The sequence below is a fragment of the Neofelis nebulosa genome, chromosome 10, assembly GCF_028018385.1.
Source record: "Neofelis nebulosa isolate mNeoNeb1 chromosome 10, mNeoNeb1.pri, whole genome shotgun sequence".
Taxonomy (NCBI): domain Eukaryota; kingdom Metazoa; phylum Chordata; class Mammalia; order Carnivora; family Felidae; genus Neofelis; species Neofelis nebulosa.
The window spans coordinates 8,471,112-8,493,229 of NC_080791.1; the positions used below are offsets into that span (position 1 = coordinate 8,471,112).

Genomic DNA, 22,118 nt, shown 5'->3' on the forward strand with positions numbered 1-22,118 from the left:
AAATTAAAAATATATGTTTCACTTACCGCTGGGGTAGGAGTCTATCATTAGCCAGGTAGCCCGGTTTATGAATCTCTTTATTATAATCTCCATACTTGGCCTGAACAGCATAGGAAGCCAAAAGAACTGCGGTTTCTGGAGGACAATATATCTCATCATTTAAAATAGCTTCCTTAACTTGAAGGAAGAAAAGTCTCTGGGTTATTTCTTGAATTAATTCCTCAGAAACATCTTCAGGAAAGAATTTAGCTCTAAATTTGAACTGTAAAGGATTCTCTTTTTTAACATCTTGCTGTGTCACCTGGAACGATAATTTCAAACATCATCAACAAAAATGGTAAATTCATATCAAATTCTTTTTTAGAAGAAAGCAGGATATAAAATATAAATAAGATTCTAAATCCATAAGACTCTAGTATGTAAGTAAGATTCCAAACTTATAAGAAGCTTATTCTTCATGTTTAAGTCAAACTGAGTCAGTTACACCTGATATTTATTACACATTAAGTTTTCAAACAGGAAAAGCGAACATTTCCTTTTTCTAAGATGATAAACTCATGGTAACTTATTGAATGCAAAGACATGACACCTTTAACGACTCAGAGATAATTGTAAAAGGAAGTCTGAGGTCAGTCAGACCCTGCGCTTTCCTAGTACAAATTCATGATCATAACTTCAAAATAACTTAATTACTAGCTGAATTTTATACATATTTTTACCTTTTTATTTAGTTTAAGCCATGTAGAATAACCTTTGCTGTCCACATACTGCAGCCCAAAAAACCAGACCTCACGCAAACCAACTGTTTTCACCACCTTAAAAAAAAAAGTTCAATTTCAGTTCAACATTCATAGTATAAGGAAATGGTCCTGCATTTCAAAAGAAAAACAAAACCACAGAGGTATTATAGGTATATTCCTTTGTTATAAAGATCTTTCTTAAATGTCATGTATTAATTAAAGGAACATTTCTGAAAATTTAAATTCAGGTTTTATATAGTTTACAATGTCATTTCCATTTTATGTGATCCATTTTTTTACACCTCTTCTTCTTTCTCATCTCTCATCATGACCCCAAGAGATCACAAGTCCAGGAAACAGATACAAAGCTGTCATAATCCCACCTGCCTATTTCAATTTATCTCCACAACTACACAACTGGGTAGGCAAGGCAAATAGTATCATTTTGGTGATAAGAGTCCCTGAGGACATGTAAAAGCCATACCTCCTGATGATCCAGCTGGTGATTTCATGCCCCCTCTACTATACCCTTCACCTACCATCAATATAAATATTCTATGTTCTTCCTCCACTGAGCAAGAAACCATTCTTGGAACATGCCCAAATTTTACCCTTCTGCACCTCTGCTCATGCTTCTTCTTCTGCCTAGAATGTTTCTTCTGTACTTTCGCCCCCTTTTGAATAATTTATTCCTCAAGGCCCAGCTCAACTAACACACCTTCTGTGAATGAAGCTGTCCTATTATACAGATAAAATTAATCACTTGTTCCTTAATGTTCCCACAGCACTTTATCTAGTATCTATAGCTACTGGAACATTGATTCTATCTTATCATAAGTAACTGTATGAGAAGTAGTGTGTCTATTTACCCTCCTTCATTCTTTAAAACTAAGGTCAGAGACTACTGTCTTATTCATCTTAATTATGTCACCCTATAAAGAATTAGTAGCCCATGGAAGGTACTCAAAAGTATTAGAGTAAATAGAGTGGTGAGCTAGGACCCACCCAAGAATGTACCAACACTTGGAAAAAGCTTATTTAAAAAAAAAAAAAAAATCTATTTTAAGATGAAAGTGAGGGAAATGAGCCAGGAGAGGTGTGAGTTTATTAATATTTTAAAAGCTTGAGAGAAAGATTCAACATTAGTTATAAGTGATATTCTTGGCTTATTTTTAAAAAATAGCTAACGACAGGGGTGCCTGGGTGGCTCAGTCGGTTAAACTCCAACTTCGGTCCAGGTCATGATCTCACTCACAGTTGTGAGTTTGAGTGCCGTGTCAGGCTCTGTACTGACAGCTCAGAGCCTGGATCCTGCTTCAGATTGTGTCTCCCCTCTCTCTCTCTCTGCCGCTCCCCTGTTCACACCCTGCCGCTGTCTCAAAAATAAGTAAATGTTAAAAAAATTCTTTTTTAAACATATCTAAAAATGTGTCAGGCTTTTGGATTTCAAGATAGCATACTGAACCCTTCAGTTGACTTTCCTTCTCTTGAAAAATTCAGTGAAATTACACACACCAAAAAAATTAAAAATAAGAAAAAAACATTTAGCTCTGCTAGGAAAAGTTATCATCAAAAAAACAAAAACAAATTTCTACATGATATGGGATATAAAGTCTCACACTGATGCAAAAACTGATCAATGCCAAACAACCAAAACTTGAAGCTACACAAAGGAGATCCCAAGTAATTTAACTTTGGCAAAAGACAGGTTGTCCCATCAGAGCCAAAGAATACATTCCAGCTCAGAGCAGCAGAGTAAGAAACTTACTTAGGTCAAAAGCAAGGGAGAGAAATGTATCAAAGTAGCTGCCTCAACTGTTGCCTTTAGGCTTTGCCAGATTCATGAGCTTGCTAAGGAAAGGCGGGATCTGCCACAGTGGGCACAAAGGGCAGTACCTTAACTAACTGGAGACCATCACAACAAACACCAGGAAGAACAAGAAGGCTCAGCTGTGAAATTCTTTAAAAGGCCCTATCTCTTCAGTGCTTTTCCTACTACTTCTCAAAGGGTTCTCAGAAACTTTCAGACACATACTTTTGTACGTAAAAACATACTTGAGGAAGCAGGTGCCTGAGTGGCTTAGTCAAACGTCTTGACTCTTGACTTCGATTCAGGTCATGATCTCATGGTTTGTGGGTTCAAGTCCTGAGGAGCCTGCTTGGGATTCTCTCTGTCTCCCTCTCTGCCCTCCCCAACTCTGGCTCTCTTGAGCATGCTCTTTCTCACACTCTCAATAAATACATAAACTTAAAAAAAAAATACTTGGGTACTTAACTACAATATATGTATGCTTATCTATAAATTATGCACAGGCAAAAATCACAGTAATACATTATAAAACATGTATTTTTAAAGTAACTTGAAAAAGGACAAAAATATAAATAAACATTTTAATTTTTTTTTCTTGCATCCTAACAGATCATATTGAACACTTCTTAGGGGTGCGAATACTAATCCCACAGGTGGAAGCTGTAAGTGAAGGATAATGTGGGAAGAATCAGGCAGTAAACCAAAGGACCCCAAGCACTCAATTAGAGCCCCCTATGCACAGCAGCTGGCCTCAAGCTCATCATGATCAGAAGTAAGGCCTTGCTACAGATGGATTTAGGTTGCTATGGACCCTTGTTTGAGAGGACCCCTATCTCTAGTCTGCTCCTGGTCAGACCCTAAACCTACCTACCTGCCAACCCACTCCATATGCTCACTATACTCAAGGTAAAGCCTGGTTTTAGATCCTAACATTTGGACTCAAGAGAAGTTGTCAGGAAACAACAGTGACTCCAAGAAATAACTGCTTAGGGAGCACATTACAGATAACGATACTCCTTATCTAGAACTTCACTTATACTATGAGCTGGGTGTGTATCAAATGCTGTCCTATGTACTTTTCCATGGATGGATTCTCACTTAACTCACAACAACCTCCTCAGGGAAGAAGAGTGCAATCACCATCCTCATTGTACAAATGAAACAAATGAGGCAAAGCAAGTAATTTGTGCAAATCAAACAGCTAGAGCTAGGACCCTACCGCAGGCAGTGTGGCTCCAGAGCCCACACTCTTATATTACACAGTACTGCACTATAATAAAGGAGGTGTCCTTTCCCCCTGCTATCCAAACGAAAGCAACTCTGCTTCATAAAAAACAAGTATTTTATTTCTCATATGCAATACCAAAAAGGCCCACTTGCTCATTAGTTTTTGACTAACACAAACACTGCACTATGACATTTCAACTTGCTACAAAGTAAGTACGATGAATGCTGACTCCATTAAAACTTTTCAACTGTTTATTTACTTTGTGGGGGGCGGGGGGGAGCAGAGACAGAGGCAAAGAGAGAATCCCCAAAAGACTCTGGGCTGACAGGGGCGCCTGGGTGGCGTAGTCGGTTAAGCGTCCGACTTCAGCCAGGTCACGATCTCGCGGTCCGTGAGTTCGAGCCCCGCGTCAGGCTCTGGGCTGATGGCTCGGAGCCTGGGGCCTGTTTCCGATTCTGTGTCTCCCTCTCTCTCTGCCCCTCCCCTGTTCATGCTCTGTCTCTCTCTGTCCCAAAAATAAAAATAAAAAACGTTGAAAAAAAAAAATTAAAAAAAAAAAAAAGACTCTGGGCTGACAACACAGGGCTCAATCCCACAAACTGTGAGTCACGACCTGAGCTGAAATCAAGAGTTGAATGCTTAACCAACTGAACCATTCAGGCACCTCTCCATTCACATATTTATTAAAGTAAAGTAAGATAAGCTATATATTCACAAACAGGAAGCCGAGAAGAATCAACAGAAGAGGATATCATATTAGTTCACAAGGTAAGATGTGTATAAGGTATGGTGCATGTAGCTGCTTATGATTTTGCTTTAAGAATTTGCTCACTCACAAAAAAACCTTTCATCTTACAGAAAGACCTTATCAGGGCTTTCAAGATCATCAATTACCTAATCAGGAAGATTAAGTATACTTTGTTAAGAAAAGAAACAACTTCCCAGGGATTTTTGAATTTTATATCATATTTTGGATCGGTATGTGATAGAATGCTACATAATAAAACCAAAATATCTACAAGGTTACTTATTGCTGTACACTAGAAATTCTGTCTCCTGTTCTGTTCTCTAAGTTCAAGGAAGTCTAACCACAGACTACTGCTCTCTGCTCAGCTCAGATGTAAAAGTTGATGTAAACATCCACCCCAGAGTCTCATGCCTTGCAAAATCTATCACCTTTCTCCCTTTTGCAATCAAGTCAACCTTCCTAACCACTTGGCCTCTGGGTACCAATCTCTTTCCTTCCCTTCTCAATAAAACATCAGTTACATCATCATACTGCAAAACCTGGGAAACTTAAAGCGTTTCATGCTCTACCCACTGAGTTAGCCGGGCACACCTGGGGAGCTTAAAAAAAAAAAACAACAAAAAACTAATGATTTACAGTAGGCCCCAGACAATTAAATCAGAAGCTCTGGAGGAGGTTTCCAAGCATTGCTTTTTTTTTTTTTTTTTAAAGCTCCACTGGTGACTCAAATGTGCACTCAAGAGTGAGACAACAAAGAGAAGACCCATAGTCCAAATTCCTTAATATGACACCCATGTTCACTTATCATGAGGTTACAACACCAAACAGATGTTAGGTATCTCCTTATAGCCTATAGTTCCCTGTGCCTCTGCTCCTGCCATCCCCTCTGTCTAGGATCTCCACCCACTCCACTTTGCACAGTATCTTTGAATCCTTTTTTTGTCCTCATTACAATGCTTTAGATAGCAGATGTTAAAGAAATACCTGCTAAATGGTGTTGGGAAAACTGGACAGCAACATGCAGAAGAATGAATCTGGCCCACTTTCGTACACCATACACAAAAACAAACTCAAAGTAGATGTAAGACCTAAATGTGAGACAGGAAACCATCAAAATCTTGAGAAGAAAACAGGCAGCAACCTCTCTGACCTTGGCCACAGCAACTTCTTAACTGACATGTCTCCAGAGGCAAGGGAAACAAAAGCAAAAATGAACTACTGGGACCTCATCAAGATAAAATCTTCTGCACAGCGAAGGAAACAATCAACAAATCTAAAAGGCAGCCTACGAAATAGAAGATATTTGCAAATGACGTATCTGATAAAGGGTTCAAGAACTACAAACTCAACACCCAAAAAACAAATGATCCTGTGAAGAAATGGGCAGAAGATAGGAACAGACACTTTTCCAAAGAAAACATCCAGAGATGAAGATACTCATCATCAGGGAAATACAAATCAAAACCACAATGAGAAACCACCTCACACCTGTCAGAATGGCTAACATTAACAACTCAGGCAACAACAAAAGCTGGCGAGGATGCAGAGAAAGAGGATCTCTTTTGCACTGCTGGTGGGAATGCAAACTGGTGCAGCCACTCTAGAAAACAGTACAGAGGCTCGTCAAAAAACTAAAAATAGAACTACCCTATGATCCAACAATTGCATGTTTAGGTATTTACCCAAGGGATACAAAAATACTGATTTGAAGGGGAACATGCACCCCAATGTTTATAGCAGCATTATCAACAAGAGCCAAAGTATGGAAAGAGCCCAATGTCCACTGACTGATGAATGGATATAGAAGATGTGGGGTATGTGGGATATAGAAGATGTGGGAGATATATATAGATATAGATATATATATCTATATATATCTATATATATATATATAGAGAGAGATATATAATGGAATATTACTCAACGATCAAAAAAGAATAAAATCTTCTCATGTGCAACAAACTGGATGGAAGTAGAGTGTAATGTGCTAATTGAAATAAGTCAGTCAGAGAAAGACCAGTACCATATGATTTCACTCATGTGGAATTTAAGAAACAAAACAGATGAACACAGGGGAAGGGGAAAATAAGAGGGAAGTAAAGCATGAGACTCTTAACCATAGAGACCAAACTGAGGGTAGATGGTGGGAGGGAGGTGGGGGATGGGTAAAATGGATGATGGGTATTCAGGAGGGCACTTGTGATGAGCACTGGGCGTTATATATAAGTGATGAATCACTAAATTCTACTCCTGAAACCATTACTACACTGTATGTTAACTAACTTGGATTTAAACAAACAAAAAGATACAAACAGAAAAAAAAAAACCAAAACCTAATAATTAATTTTAAAAAGTCCTATCTCTCAAATGCAGGAATGAGAAACAACAGTGTCTGTACCGCTGTGCCAGATATCTTGAATAGGTACCGTGAAAAATTTCAAGTGCCACATTGCTGCAATACCAGTAAAATCACAGAAAAACATACAAAGAAGTTGCAACATATTCCACTCTACATTGTCAAAAGCTGTATACTTCATGTGGTTAAATGATACCTGGTCAAAAAGCTGCTTGCCAGTTGTATTGGGCTGAATGGCAAATTCCAGCTCAGCATCCATAGTGGTCACTCTTACGTTGATCTGCAGTAAAAACAGAAGGGAAAATCACTAGGATACAGAATATATTTATTAAGTATTAAACATGAGAAAATATTATCTGATTTATAAAATAAAGCATAATGTGCAGGCAATAAAGAGCTACTCCATAATTGTACCTAGTATTTTCTTTATTAAAATAACCAACTTTGATTTTAATCACAGGAAATCTAAAATCTATTTGAAAAAGAACTTACAAAGTCCTCTTTTAAAATCATTTATTGACTTTTTGGCATATAGTAGGCACTAGGCCATGACCTTTCCATCTTCTCATTTAGCCCCTGCAACAATACTAGGAAATATAGTCATTTCTATAGAAACTAAAAGAGTTCCCATTATTTGCCCACAGGGATATCAAACAGCAGAGTAGGTATTTCAACTGAGCCATAACTCCAAATTCTCTGAATGTCATTCACTATCCTGTATTTCTTTCAACACAAAATTCAGATAGTTTTATTCATATTGCAAATATACTGACTTTATAAAAAGCATTCTTTGACCTCTGTTAGACTCTATCCTAAATTCTCTTTTGTATAAATACCTTTCTAACTGGGTATCTCACCAAAATCTTAATATGCCTTAATGAAAATAATTTTAAGGGGCACCCGGGTGGCTCAGTCAGTTGAGCGTCCGACTTCAGCTCAGGTCATGATCTCGCAGTTCCTGAGTTTGAGCCTCGCGTTGGGCTCTGTGCTGACAGCTCAGAGCCTAGAGCCTAGAGCCTGCTTCGGATTCTGTGCCTCCCTCTCTCTCTGCCCCTTCCCCACTCATGCTCTCTGTCTCTCAAAAATGAATAAACGTTGGGGCACCTGGGTGGTTCAGTCAGTTAGGTGGCCGACTTTGGCTCAGGTCATGATCTTGTGGTGAGTTCGAGCCCCGCATCAGGCTCTGTGCTGACAGCTAGAGCCTGGAGCCTGCTTTGGATTCTGTGACTCCCTCTCTGTCTGCCCCTCTCCCACTCATGCTCTGTCTCTCTTGCTCTCAAAACTAAATAAACATAAAAAAATTTAAAAAAAAAAGAATAAACGTTAAAAAAAAAATTTTTTTTTTAAAGAATTTTAATTCCAGAGTATCATCTTCATTTAGAGTTTACCATCATGTGGTACAAATGTACCTTTTTAACTCATACTATTAGAACTCTAAATGTGACTTATTTCCCCTTTACATTTACATTCCCCCTGCACATGTAGCCTTTATCTGAAATACGTTCTCTAATCAAATAAACCTTACCAATCTACCCTTCTTTAAAATAATGCCTATTAGGAAATATGCATACACATATACATGTAGCATACATAAACAATGAAGCATAACAACATAAAACCTACTGTCATAGAATATGTATTTGGTCTTCATTCTGTTTCTTGGCAGAGAGTTCCTAAAGCCCCTGGAATTTCCTGAATGACAGAAGTGAGTGGAGCATTTTTTGTTACTCACAAGCCCCTTTCAACCACACCTGAGTTTAGGCTAATGAAGTGACTCCAGATGGGCCCGTACACACTTCATGATGGGGGCTGGTAACCACAAGAACCAAGCATGTGATTACAGCCACTACCCTAATCTCCAAAGAGAGGAGGCTGGGAAGTTGGGTTAATCGTCACTGGCTGTACGTGATTTGATCAATTGTACCTACATAAAGGACACCTCATAAAAAACCTTAAACAAAGGGGTTCACAGAGAGCTTCCAAGTTGATGAATGCATCCACGTACAAAGAGAAAGGTGGACTGCAAACTCTACAAGAACAGAAGCTCCCCTGCTCTGGACCTTCCTGGACTCTGCCCTAGGTGCCTCCTCTTCCTCTGTATCTTTCATTTGTATCCTTATAATATCCTTTGTATTAACCAGTAATAATAAGTAAAAGTGTTTCTCTGAGTTCGGTAAGCTGTTCCAGTGAATTACAGTACCTGAGGAGGGGACCGTGGGAATCTCCAATGTGTAGCCAAGTTAGAAATGTGGGTAACATGGAGATCCACTATTTGGGATTGGTGTCTGGAAGCGACAGCAGTCTAGTGGGACTGAGCCCTTAACATGGACTGTCTGTGCTAATCTGGGTAGGTGGTGTCAGAATGAATTCAACGGCAGAACCCACAACTGATGAGTACACAGAACTACAGAATTGCTTGATGTGGAAAACCTATACAACTATCACCAGAAACCGAGTAATGAAAAGGTTTTTCTTTACCCATATATCTACCACTCAATTTAATAACAAGAAATGGCAAATTATGCTGTGGATACCAATCTATTTCTTCTGAATTTCCCTGTCCTCAATCCCCCACAGGTGAGCAATAAACTGAATTTTTTGTCTGTCATTCTTTTTTTTCAAATAATACTTTTGAGGTGGCACCTGGGTAGCCCAGTCAGTTAAGCACCTGACTTCGGCTGAGGTCATGATCTCATGGTTTGTGGGTCAGAGCCCCATGTCGGGCTCTGTGCTGACAGCTCAGAGCCTGGAGCCTGCTTTGGATTCTGTATCTCCCTCTCTCTCTCTACCCTTCCCTGCTCCTGCTCTCTTTCCCTCATAAATAAATACATAAACAAACATTAAAAAAAAAAAAAAAGAATAGTTTTGGGGCACCTGGGTGGCTCAGTTAAGTGGCTGCCTCTTCATTTCAGCTCAGGTCATGATCTCACAGTTGGTTCGTGAATCTGAGCCCTGTATCAGGCTCCATGCTCACAGTGGAGAGCCTGCTTTGGATCCTGTCTCCCTCTCTCTGCCCGTCCCCTGCATGCACAGTCACGCACTCTCAAAACTAAATAAAGGTAAAAGAAAATTAAAAACAAAATAGCTTCACCACAAATGTGGGTATCTCTATGTAAAATATTTAGTTTTTCTTGATTTTTAACTGTGTTAAAGTTGTACAGTACTGAATAAGAAAGTCTTCTTTCTTGATATGGGCAATGGCTACAGAAGTATATTTTACTTTATGAAAATTCATCAACTAAACACAATATGTTCTTCTCAGTATGTATATTCTATTTCAATAAAAAGTTTATGAGCACCTGGATGGCTTGGTCAACTAAGCATCTGACTCTCAATTTTGGCTCAGGTCATGATCTCATGGTTTGTGAGATCAAGCCTCCTGTCAGATTCTGCACTGACAGCACAGAGCCTGCTTGGGATGCTCTCTCCCTCTCTTTGCCCTTCAACCCGTGATCTCTCGCTTGCTCTCAAAATAACATTAAAGAAAAAAGTTTCAACAAATGTTTTTTCACCTTTGTATTTCTAAAATCCATTGATTTTTTTGTGAGTAGTTATAATTCATTCATTTCTATTGCTATACAATTACTGCCAGAAAATAATTTACCCACTTTCTCATCAATGGACATTGTTTCTAATTTTTTGGTTATCAAGAATACGGTTATGAACACTCCTGTATATGTCTCCTAATACGTATATATCTGAGTGTCTCTAGAAGTAAATACTCCAATGAAGTCCTGGGTAATAAAGTATGAAGTCAAATTTACCATGAAAAAGTGAACTGTCTTCCAACAACAGAAGTCCTGCTGATCTGTATTTTCACTAACAACGGGTATTACTGGATTTTTAAAATATCTGACAATCCAGTGGGTATAAAATGGTATCTCTATATGGTCTTACTGAGCAGATCTGATTCCAAAAGAGGTTGAGAACATTTTCATAGGTATAGTGTGCAGAAATCTACGGCAGCCCCCATGATCTTCATCCCCTGATGTCACCCTCATGATTATGTTACATTACACGGGAGAAGGCATTTTTTTAGAGGTACTTGACCTCACCTACAGATGTAGTTGACCTCAAAATTGAAGGATTGTGTGTGAGTGGAGCTAAGCTATTCACAGAAGTCCTTTAAAAGCAAAGTGTTTTTTTCTGACTGGTTGCAAAAGTCACAAAAATTCAAAGTGTGACAGGAATTTGACATAAAAGAGGTTCTCCACTGGTGAATTAAAGGGGCCATGGGCAAGGACCTGACACCAGCCTCTAGGAGCTAAGAGTGGTCCCTGGCCAACAGCTAGTAGGAAAATGGGAACTTCAGCCTCCAGTAATTAAAGATGGATCATTTTTGCAAGAAATGAATTCTGCCAATAGGAATACACTTGAAAGAAGACCCTGAGTTCCAGAGGAGAATGCAGCTGGGATAGACCTTGATTTCAGGCTAGGGAGACCCTGAACAGAGAACCTACCCAATCATATCATCCCTTATTTCTAACCTACAAAAATATGAGATAATAAATGGGTACTGCTTTAAGCTACTAAATTTGTGGTAATTTGTTAAAGAATAACAAAACTAATATATTATGTTTATTGACCACTCAGTCTCCTCATCTTTGGAGACGTCTGTTAACATCTATTGCTTATTTTTCTACTGGATTGTCTTTTTTTTTTTTTTCACTACTATGTAGCCAATCTTTACATATCCTACATACTAATACCTTGATAATTATTTGTATCACAAAAAAAAAAATCTTCTCCCAGTTTGTAGTCTGTCATTCTACTTTGAAGTGTCCTTTATGATAAACATACTAACTTTAATGTTGAAGATATGTTGTATTTATGGGTGTCACTATTTTGGGCCATATTTAAGAAATCTTTCTCTACTCTGGATTCTTGAAGATACTCTTCTATTTCATACTAAAGTTGTTTTTCATAACTTGTCTTCAATGATTTTTGCTTATGATTTGAGGTAGAGATCCAATTTCATTTTTTAATCCCCATGAGGATAATGACATGGGGATTTAAAACATCTAAGTGATGTATATTGATTAGTTAATTTGCTTCCTGAAGACAACTGAAACATATCAAATATCTACAGGTCTGGGGTCTGAATTTGCGCTATTCTTTTGCACTGGTTGACGTACTACTCTGTCAAAACCACGCTGTTTTAATTACTACATCTTTCAAAAGTCTTGGTATCTGGTAGGAAAAGTCTCTCCTCATTATCTTTAAGACTTCTTGGCTATTCTTGGTTCTTTTTTCTTGTTCCTGACTTCACAGAAAATCGTAAATTTTCAAAATACCTATGATTTAAAATGGAACAACACTAAATTCATTAGTCTCCTGAGGTGAGAAATAACATCTTTTCAATACTGACTCTTCCCATCCATGACTGTGGTTCTCTCTGTGCATTAATTTAAGTCTTCTTTAAAATCTTCCAAAAAGCGTTTCTAATTTTCTCCCTAAAAATTCTATTAATTTGGGTACCTGGCTGACTCAGTCAGTACAATGTGTGACTCTTGATCTCAAAGGTGTAAGTTCAAGCTCCCCCCTACTGGGTGTAGAGATTACTTAAAAAAAATAAAATCTTAAAAAAATCATATTAATCATTTGTTAGATATCGTTCCCATAAATCACTATGATTTTGTCACTATTATAAATACAGGTCCACTATCCGTTGATATCCCAAAGGCGTTGAAAACAAGTTTATTAGCTAATTTCTAGCAAAACCTTATTAACATGAAGTGATGGGTGACTAGCTGGTGAGTTTAATTATCCCATTTCAAATGAATACTCACACACTGACATAGAAAAACATTAATGTTTTTGAGGTGATATACCAGGTCTTGAGGGAAGCTTCATGACATGACAGAGACACATAATAAAGTATATATTCACCTTTATAAAATCCAAAAGATTCCAAATACTGAAACTCATGTAGCTTAAAGAGTTTCAAACAAAAGATCGTAGATTTGATGAAATATTTTTCCATAACATAATTGTTTCTCCTTTTGCTTTTGTAGAAATGCAACTCGTTTCTATACTGATCATTTTATCAGGGGTTTCCCTGCTAATTGTTATGACAGGGCTGTAAATTTCCATTTTATATAAATCAGGGGTCAGACTGGGATCCCCTCTCTCTGCCCCTCCCCCACCTGTGTACGTGCGAGCTCTCTCTCTCTCTCAAAATAAATATTTAAAAGTATATACACAGGTCTGCAGAAGTGTGACTTGACCAAGTTTACGTATCTACTAAGTATAAAACTAAGCCAATAGATCAGTGGAAAACACAGAAATCAAATTAATATACAATTTATATCTACCTGCACATATAATTTTGAATCCTTACTCTAAGGAATAATACATCAATGTTTTCCACTCAATTATAGTAACAGTTTTCTAAAGTAACTATAAACTTTCATATTCCTATCAGAAATATTAGAGCTCCAGTTGATTCCCATTCTTACCAACACTTGATATTATTAAGCTCTAATTTTAGCCCTTATAGTGACTATAAAGTGCTATCTCACTGTAGTTTTGTGTTTCCCTGTAACTAAAGACATTGAGCATCTTTTCATGTGTCTGCTAGCTATCAATATATGTTCTTTTGTAAAGCATCTGTTCAAAGTTTTTGCCCATTTTTTAAAAACTGGGTTATCTTATGGAGTTCTAGAGGAACTGTATATTCAATTACTTTCTCCTGTTCTGTTTCATCTTTTCATTTTCTCATTGCTCTCTTTCAAAGGACAAAAGTTTTTAATTATGATGAAATCCAGTGTTTTTTAAACGGTTCAAACTTTCGAAAGAAGTAAAAATACAAAATAAATGGTTAAAACTTCCTGTATGTTATCTAAGAAACTTTACCTACCCCAGGGTCACAAAAATGTTTTCTTCTAGCAGTTTTACAGTTTGAGCTTTTGTATTTAGGTCTATGATCCACTTAGGGTTAATTCGGTGTGTAAATTGTGAGGTAAGGTCCAATGTTCATATTCTTCTATATGGATAACCCTTTGTTCCAAACCATTTGTTGGAAAGAATTTTATTTTTTATTATTTATTTATTTTTTTTATTTTTATTGAATTGTGTGAAAGTCTTGTAAAAAATCTAATGAATGCATATGGGTAGTTGCATTTTTGTTTCACTGATTCCATTATCTACCAACACCACATTATCTTATCTTTGTAGTTTGTGAACAGGTCTTAAGATACATAAGTGTAAGTTTTCCAACTTTTTTCTTTTTAAAAATTGCTTTAGCTCTTCCATATAAATGTTGGCAGTTCTACAGACGTTTTACAATCAGCTGATCAATGTCAGCCAAAGAAGCCTCCTTGGATTGAAGTGATGAAATTGCATTGATTCTACCATTACATTGGGTACAAATGACACCTTAATAGTATTTTCTAGACATATCTATGAACATTACAGATTATCCTGCAAATTTAAGTCGTTAACTTCCCACAAGTTTTCACTGTAGAGATCTCGTACAGTTTCTGTAAATTTATTCCAAAGTATTTCATACCTTTGATGGAGTTACAAATACATTTTTTTACTTCATTTTTCAAATTTTATACCAGGATATAAGAAAGGCTAGTGATTTTTAAAAATATAAGCCTGTGTCCAACAATCTTGCTAAGTTCAGTTATTAGTTCTAGTAGTTGGTTTTTAGATTCCTGGAGACTGTGTCATCTGCAGCTGCCAACAACGCAAATGTACTCTGTTACCTACCTGCTGAGTCTTTAAAGTAATTCCAGAGAGATATTCATGCCAGGAAACTCAAATAGCTATAACCAATGACTTTCTTAAAAAGGTAACTGGCCAAAAGAAACATTGAAAAACAGCACCTCAATTTTGTTAGATGAAGCAAAAACATTTATCCCAAGAAAAAAGGAATAAATCTTAGTCAAAAACTATATAATTATACAACTAAGTAAAATCATACATACACCCTTAAACTAAAAAATCTAAGACTATACAATATCACCATCGGTGTCACTAGCATCAAAGCTAGAACTATGAGAAAATTAATGCATGGATCCTTCCAACCTCTTATTACTTCCTCCTGCTTAACAAGAAGTTACTATTTACTGAGCACCGGATGTTCCCAGTTCTCATAATTCTCACCAAGATCTCTTAAGTAACTAATTACATCTCCATTTTTTATATGAGGAAATTAAGAATTGGAGAGTCTGAAGTAATCTAACAAAGGTCACAGAGGGTAAGCAGCAGAGCCAGGATACAAATGAAGAAGTCTGGCTCCAGAACCCACGAATCTTAACTACAGTGTTACGTGTACCTCTTTTTCATTAGTTCACATAATGCTTCATTCTAGCCACATTAATCTAAAACAAGCCACCAGCAGCAGGATCAGTGCCTTTTTCTTCCCCAACGACTCTACCATAATATTTGCCTTGTTCCGAAAGGAACTTAATGCTACTGACATTTTATTAAGTAAGTAGTGGTAAAAGCAGCGGTAAAAATACACTTACTGGTTTCGGCATTTTCCTTCTCTTTTTGTCACCTTCTTTAAAAATTCACGTTTATGAATTCTGTTGTCACCTTCAGTTAAAGAAAAAAGAAAGCAAAAGAGATCTATTACTTTCTAATTCTCTAAAAATATTTATACTGTGATTTCAAATAGCACACATGTCAAACAACATCACATAAAGCACACCAATCACCAACTCCAAGTTTTAATTCAGTCAGAGACAACACAAAGCAAGGAAGCAAGACTGCTACGGATCCAAATACTGTCTCTGTCTGAGTCAGGTTCACCTTTACACTCAGCCTGGTAGAGAAAGGAATATAGTCAAGGGGAAGACACAGATTCAAATTCTAAAGAGATGAACTCAAAAACACTTTCTGACCTTTTTTCTGTACGCCAAAGACAAAAGGAAATTCTGATTAATGTAAATTCTAAAAAGGTAACTTTTAAAGAAAATTATTTTCTCTTGGAATTTAAAAAACCCAATTCCAATTTCTCTTGGAATTTAAAACAATTTAAAAATTGTATCAAGTAGTTTATTCACCCAAGGTGTATTAAACAGTCATAGACCACACACTAGCAATCTGCATGCTACTCACAAGTAAACTGGTGGCCTTCACTGAAATTTAGAGTTGTCCTTAAGACCAATGTTAAATTCTATCTTCTCCCTGTAAAGCAAAAGTGAATCCTAATCCAAGAAACCCATCATGCTATACTGTCTTAGGACAAACGTTCTTAAAAACATCTAACAAACCAACCAGAAGATCTAACATTCTTAACCATTAGTCCAGAAAAAATAATTATTCCAGTTTGAAGAGCCACAGTGAGGTACATTAGATAAATCACTTAAAAATCAGCTTCTGCTGATAATCTCTCTGCTGTGAAAATTTACCCACTATACTAGCATCGATATATAATTTTGTTTTAAAACTATATTACAGCTTTTTAAGATGCTATAATTAATGAAGCAGAAAACTGTCCAAATTGGAAAAAAATGAAACACTGAAGTCATTTCCCTAAATTTTATTCAATCATGTGCCAATAAATCTCTCTTTAAAAGGAACCTCCTCCTGAGATATTTTTTATCTAACAGTTGAACCATGGAATTCATTTCCTTAACTCTTAGCTAGGGAAATGTTAACACTCCCTTCCTACAGTCACCTACTTTGATGAACCTTCAATGTTCCTCAGACCTATCTCATTCTCTATCCCCTTTTCTTCCTCCTATTATTTATTGTCTGAGTTCAGATCCTTACCATCTCAGGTCCTCAAACCTCCTCAAAACTGACCTGCCCTTCACATCATTTCTAAGTTAGTAATTGCCAAATCTATCTCTCTAGAACTTGCCTAACTTGCCTTGCTCAAAGTCTAAAGATTATCTCAAATATAACATGACCAAAACATATTTAAATCTCTACCCCATAGCCAAATCTGATTTTATCCAAGTCTTGGTAACACATTTCTAGAAAGTTATAGTATTCTTTCAGGATTTCTTTATATGTACTACATTGGTGGTTATGATCCTCTTTTCATTCTTAATACTGTTAAATTTTACCTTCCCTTTTGCTTGATTAATCTTGCCAGAAGTTTGCTTTAGTTTAGCTGTCTAAAGGTCAGCTTTCAGTTTGGTTAATCTTCTGTTTCTTTTATTGTTCTTTTTTTGTTGTTGTTAATTTCTGTCTTTTTCCTCATCATTTTTCTTCTCATTAGCTGGCTTTACTCCGTGGCTCATTTTCTAATTCCTAAAATTAAACCTTTAAGTAACTCCCAGTATTTTTTCTTTTCTAGTATGTACATTAAGGGCATAAACTAAATATGCCCAAGTATAAGACAACTCCAAATATAAAGTATCCCCTTTTTTGTCAATGAGAATATTTTAAAATAATTTTTATCACCTGAATATGTAAAATAATCAAGTATGTACATTAGTATAGATATTAAAAACACATGATCTATAAAATACTGAAAAAGTTTACTTCATCTCTTACTTCAGAGAACATAGAACTTCTTTAAACTCCACACACAAATGAGACATGAAAGTCTATATGAGAACTTCTTGCATCACAGCAAGGTTTCCAGATTATACAGGCACTTTTTGAATCAGTATATAATACTACCATTAAAGTTTTTATCCCAAGCTACACTATCCATTTATATAAAACCCTAGGAATTTTTCTTGTTTGTACTGTTGGAATATTTTAGTATCTACAGTGTAACCACTATATTATTTTTTTTAAAACCAGATCTATTCTAGATTTACCTCTTTTTTAATGTTTAAACCACTTAGTAAATGGGCTCTGTGAACTTTCCAAACTCCCATGTACTAAAGACATTTCAGGTCAATGTGCCTGTCTTCAAAAATATTTCCAAGCCCAAGAAAAAGAACAGAGCAGTGACAGAGTTCCTAAAAACATAAATATAAATCTCCTTTTCTGGGGAATATTTTTAAAACGTCTTGCCTTATATTTAAAACCGTATCATTTCTCTAAGCATCACTTCAGTGGTTTCCATCTCTCTCTCTCTCTCTCTCTCTGTGCAACATTCCTCGAATCATTAATTCTCTTCCACTGTTTTTATGTTTTATGTCTTTGATAGTTTGGCATTTCAGTAATTATATATTCTTATTCCTAGAAATTCGTTTTCAGCTTTAAAAAAAAAATCTTAATAATGCCATGCTATTTTACAACATTTTGAATCTTCCGTTTATCCCTATGTTTATTTTCTCTCACCATAAAATTATTCTATTTTCAATTCAGTATGGCTTATTTCTTTACAGTTTTAATTTTGGACAGAAAGCTCATGTCCCTATCGGTTCTCAGCCTTTTGCCTAAGATCAAGTGTAGAAAGGTCATGTCCCTAACCCAGTCCCCAGTGTGGGAGTCTTGCAAGCCCTGAGTTGTGTGTATGTATCACTACAGAGGTATTTCAGGCTTGCTCCTAGCAGAGTGTTAGGAATTTTAATTGTCTTAGACTAATTTTTACATTAACTTCTTGACATTGTATTCCATATACCATATCAGACCCCCACAGCCACATGCTGGAGAACTCAGGAGACACACACTCAGGAGAGCTTCCACACGTACTGCTCATGTTATTTACTAAACCATACAGCTGTGGTGCCCCTTCTGTTCAATCTCTCATCAGCAAGGAAAAACCAGGGAAAGGAACTGAGCATTAATTATATGCCAGGCTGTATAAACTAAGTTAAAGCACCTAAATTACAGAAAAAGTAGTCCACAAACACAGGGCCAGGTGGGCAGGTAAATAAACACCAAGCATGTAGGTTTGCTGATACTCTGAAGTTACACATGAACCTAATACTTGAACAAAATAAAGGTAAGTTTATTTCCTTTTCCTATAAAAAATAATTAATCCAAGTTTTCAATACTAGAGTTACTTCCAGTTATACTCTATTAAAAGGATCTTTCAAGAAGAAAATCTGCATTAAAGTTTTAGTTTTAATAAGGAGCTCTACTGACATGAAAGAATAAATATATCATAGACCAACATACACACACACACACACACACAAAACAGGTTTTTACACAAGCTAACTAAGTTTTTAAAATCTGCAACAAACCTAATTCATCTACATGAATGAACTGTGAGAACCGGGGGCGGGGGGGGGGGGAGCCTTCTTCAGATTCTGTGTCTCCCTCTCTCACTACCCCTTCCCCACTCTCTCTCTCAAAAATAAATAAACATTAAAAAAAAGTTACAGAGGGATGCCTTGGTGGCTCAGTCGGCTGAGCGTCCAACTTCAGCTCAGGTCATGATCTCGCAGTATGGGAGTTCAAGTCCTGTCTCGGGCTCTGTGCTGACAGCTCAGAGCCTGGAGCCTGCTTCAGATTCTGTGTCTCCCTCTCTCTCTGCCCCTCCCCTGCTCATGCTCTGTCTCAAAAATAAATAAAAACATTTAAGAAATTTTAAAAAAGATACAGAAAAATATTAAAGGATATGGCAAAACATCCACAAACTACTAAAAAGGCAGGTTATAAAGCCATACATACAGTATCATATGAAAAGACCAATATGATCATACTCCAAAATAGCGAGTTCCTGTAAATTAACGTAAATCTGTAGACTTCTAAAATAATGTAGAGCTTTCATAATAAGAAAAACAAATTCTTTAAAATAAAAGAACAAAATTACTCTAAGTAAATAAACCTAAGTCAGGCCTATTAACTTCACCATAACATTTAATAAAATCTAAGTAGGTGAATTTTTTCTCAAAAAGAGACTTTAGAAAAAATTATAATTTTGGAGGAGAAATATGACTAAGAAAAATATATACATTATGATGAAAACAGATTATTTTGTTTAAAATCCCTACATCTAAATAGCAAAATGCTAATAGAGTAAAAATATGCAATAGCCAGAATAAAAAGTTACTATGGAAAGAAATAATTAAATATATAAAGATATCACTCAGACTCCACTCAGTAAATGGTTAAATGACAAACTCTCTACAAACTCTTCACAAAACAGATGCACAACTCTGCTGATTAAAACCACAAATCAAATGGCCTTAAAGGCCATTTTGATTATATAGTCGTTAAACTAGCAAAATAATTATTATACATGGCAGTACCGATGAGCAGTACTGCTAAACAAGTAGATAAACATTGCTGGTAGCACCATAAATCGGCTCCATATTCCTGGAAAGTAAGTTGTCAATGCATAACAAAAGCTCAAATCTTTTCCGAACAGGAAATTCTGCTTTTGGAATATACGCCAAAGAAGTAAAGAAATGCAAAACAGAGTAACCTCTAGCAAGACATCCACAGCAGTACATGTCATAAAAGCCACTAATTAAAGTCACAATGTTATGTGATAACATGATAGACTGTTACAGGGGTGTTTGTGTATTATGACAAACTGTGTCAACATTTACATAAGGGTAAGTGAAAAAGCAGATTATGTAGCCACTTGCTTTAACCATGTAAAAACACAGGTGTCCTTACAAATGGTATCTGGATATAAAGAACTGAACACATAATAATAATCAAGATCTTATTTCTGTTAAGTTCCTAATTTTAAAAATCAGAGGAGAGGGGCGCCTGGGTGGCTCAGTCGGTTAAGCGTCCGACTTCGGCTCAGGTCATGATCTCACGGCTCGTGAGTTCCAGCCCCGCGTCGGGCTCTGTGCTGACAGCTCGGAGCCTGGAGCCTGTTTCAGATTCTGTGTCTCCCTCTCTCTCTCTGACCCTCCCCCGTTCATCCTCTGTCTCTCTCTGTCTCAAGGGTAAATAAACGTTAAAAAAAAAAAAAAATTTAAAAAAAATCAGAGGAGAACCTAGAAAATGTAATCCACTAAACTGTTCATGTATCAGTTTACCAGCTTATATGACTTAAGAATTCCACCTTAAATTTTTTTACGATGAAGCTGTGTACAGATATAACTAAAACTCAAGTTTTTAGCCAATTTAGTTATTACTGAAAAGTATTTATATCACAGTAATACTATTTAACCTCAGTAATACATTTCTAGTTCTTCTATGATTTCATTAGTGTGTTTTCTCCTGAAACTAACATCTTAGTACCAGAATGGCCAATTTAATAAAATGTCACATGAAAAGCTAAGATACTGAGGCACCTGAGTGGCTCAATTGGTTAAGCGTCTGACTTCGGCTCAGGTCATGATCTCATGGTTCATGAGTTGAAGCCCCCTATCGGGCTCTGTCTGTGCTGTCAGCTCAGAGCCTGGAGCCTGCTTTGGATTCTGTATCTCCCTCTCTTCCTGCCCCTCCCTGGCTCATACTCTGTCTCTCTCGCTCTCCAAAATAAACAATTAAAATAAATTTTTTTGAAAAGAAAAAAGAAAAGAAAAGCTAAGATACCAAGATATATGTCCTGGGTTTCCATCTCTAACTGACTCATCTTGAAATTACGGTCTTTCAGTGTCTTCCTTTCTTTCTTGTCAAAATAAAATATATATATATATATATACACATATATATATACACGCACATATACATATATATTACATAATCGCCTAAACCATTATACATTAGAGATATATAGTTAAAATAAACTCTTCTCCCACCCACCCTCAAATATCTAATTACTGAGAAGAAAATTACTCCCTCCTTGGTAAATTTCTTCAAGAGGTCTTACCCTACTTTGCACAATCATGGCAAAGACATGCTCAACAAGAAGTTTTAAGAGATGCTGCCAGTATACACATTTCCCATCTGCAGAAAAGTAACTGTACGGCTATAAACTCTAAGTACGATGTTTACAGACAATACATTCATATAAAGCATTTTCTACTTTATCCGTTAACTCTGAGGGGGACCTTAAAACAGCCTCCTCTCTACCTCACACAATGGAAAAACAGCCTCATGCCTAACACCTTGAGCTCTATGAAGTCAGTGGCACAACAGACTCTTCCCACCTGGCAGGTGGTAAAACAGGTGTTCACTCTTGTCCATCCTGGGCCTATTACCAAACCTTCAATAATTTATGTCACACTGCCTAATTTTACTCTTAAGATACCCTTTTCCTCACGCCTAATTGTAATTTTTTTTCCCTGCCTTTTGAGATACAGAAGCAATCTCTGAACCAACCGTTTCTCTCCACAGACCAAAAAGTTACAAAAGAATTCCTCTGCCAATTTACTGGGGGATTAGGAAGCAGTATAACAAAGGAAAGTATAAACTGAATTAATAAGGTAACTCTGGCAGTCAGACGAACACAATAACAACATCTACAATAAAAAAGTTCTTTTTCCCCTGCATGGTCCCCCTCTGGTGAAGCCTAT

At 36.6% G+C, this 22,118-nt stretch overlaps 1 protein-coding gene across 2 annotated transcripts in view; it reads right to left on the bottom strand.

The window, feature by feature from the left end:
* The window catches only part of RDX (radixin), a 94,747-nt gene that overhangs the window by 63,472 nt on the left and 9,157 nt on the right, over positions 1-22,118 (bottom strand). For both annotated transcript variants that reach the window (XR_009249444.1, XM_058686702.1), the window contains 4 exons: positions 15,360-15,429; positions 7,079-7,162; positions 720-815; positions 27-301 (listed from right to left, as the gene is read on the bottom strand). Coding sequence is in view for 1 of the 2 variants with exons in the window: in XM_058686702.1 (XP_058542685.1) it covers positions 27-301; positions 720-815; positions 7,079-7,162; positions 15,360-15,371 (467 nt within the window). In the remaining variant the exon portion in view is untranslated. Of the gene's footprint in view, positions 1-26; positions 302-719; positions 816-7,078; positions 7,163-15,359; positions 15,430-22,118 lie in introns of those variants that run through there.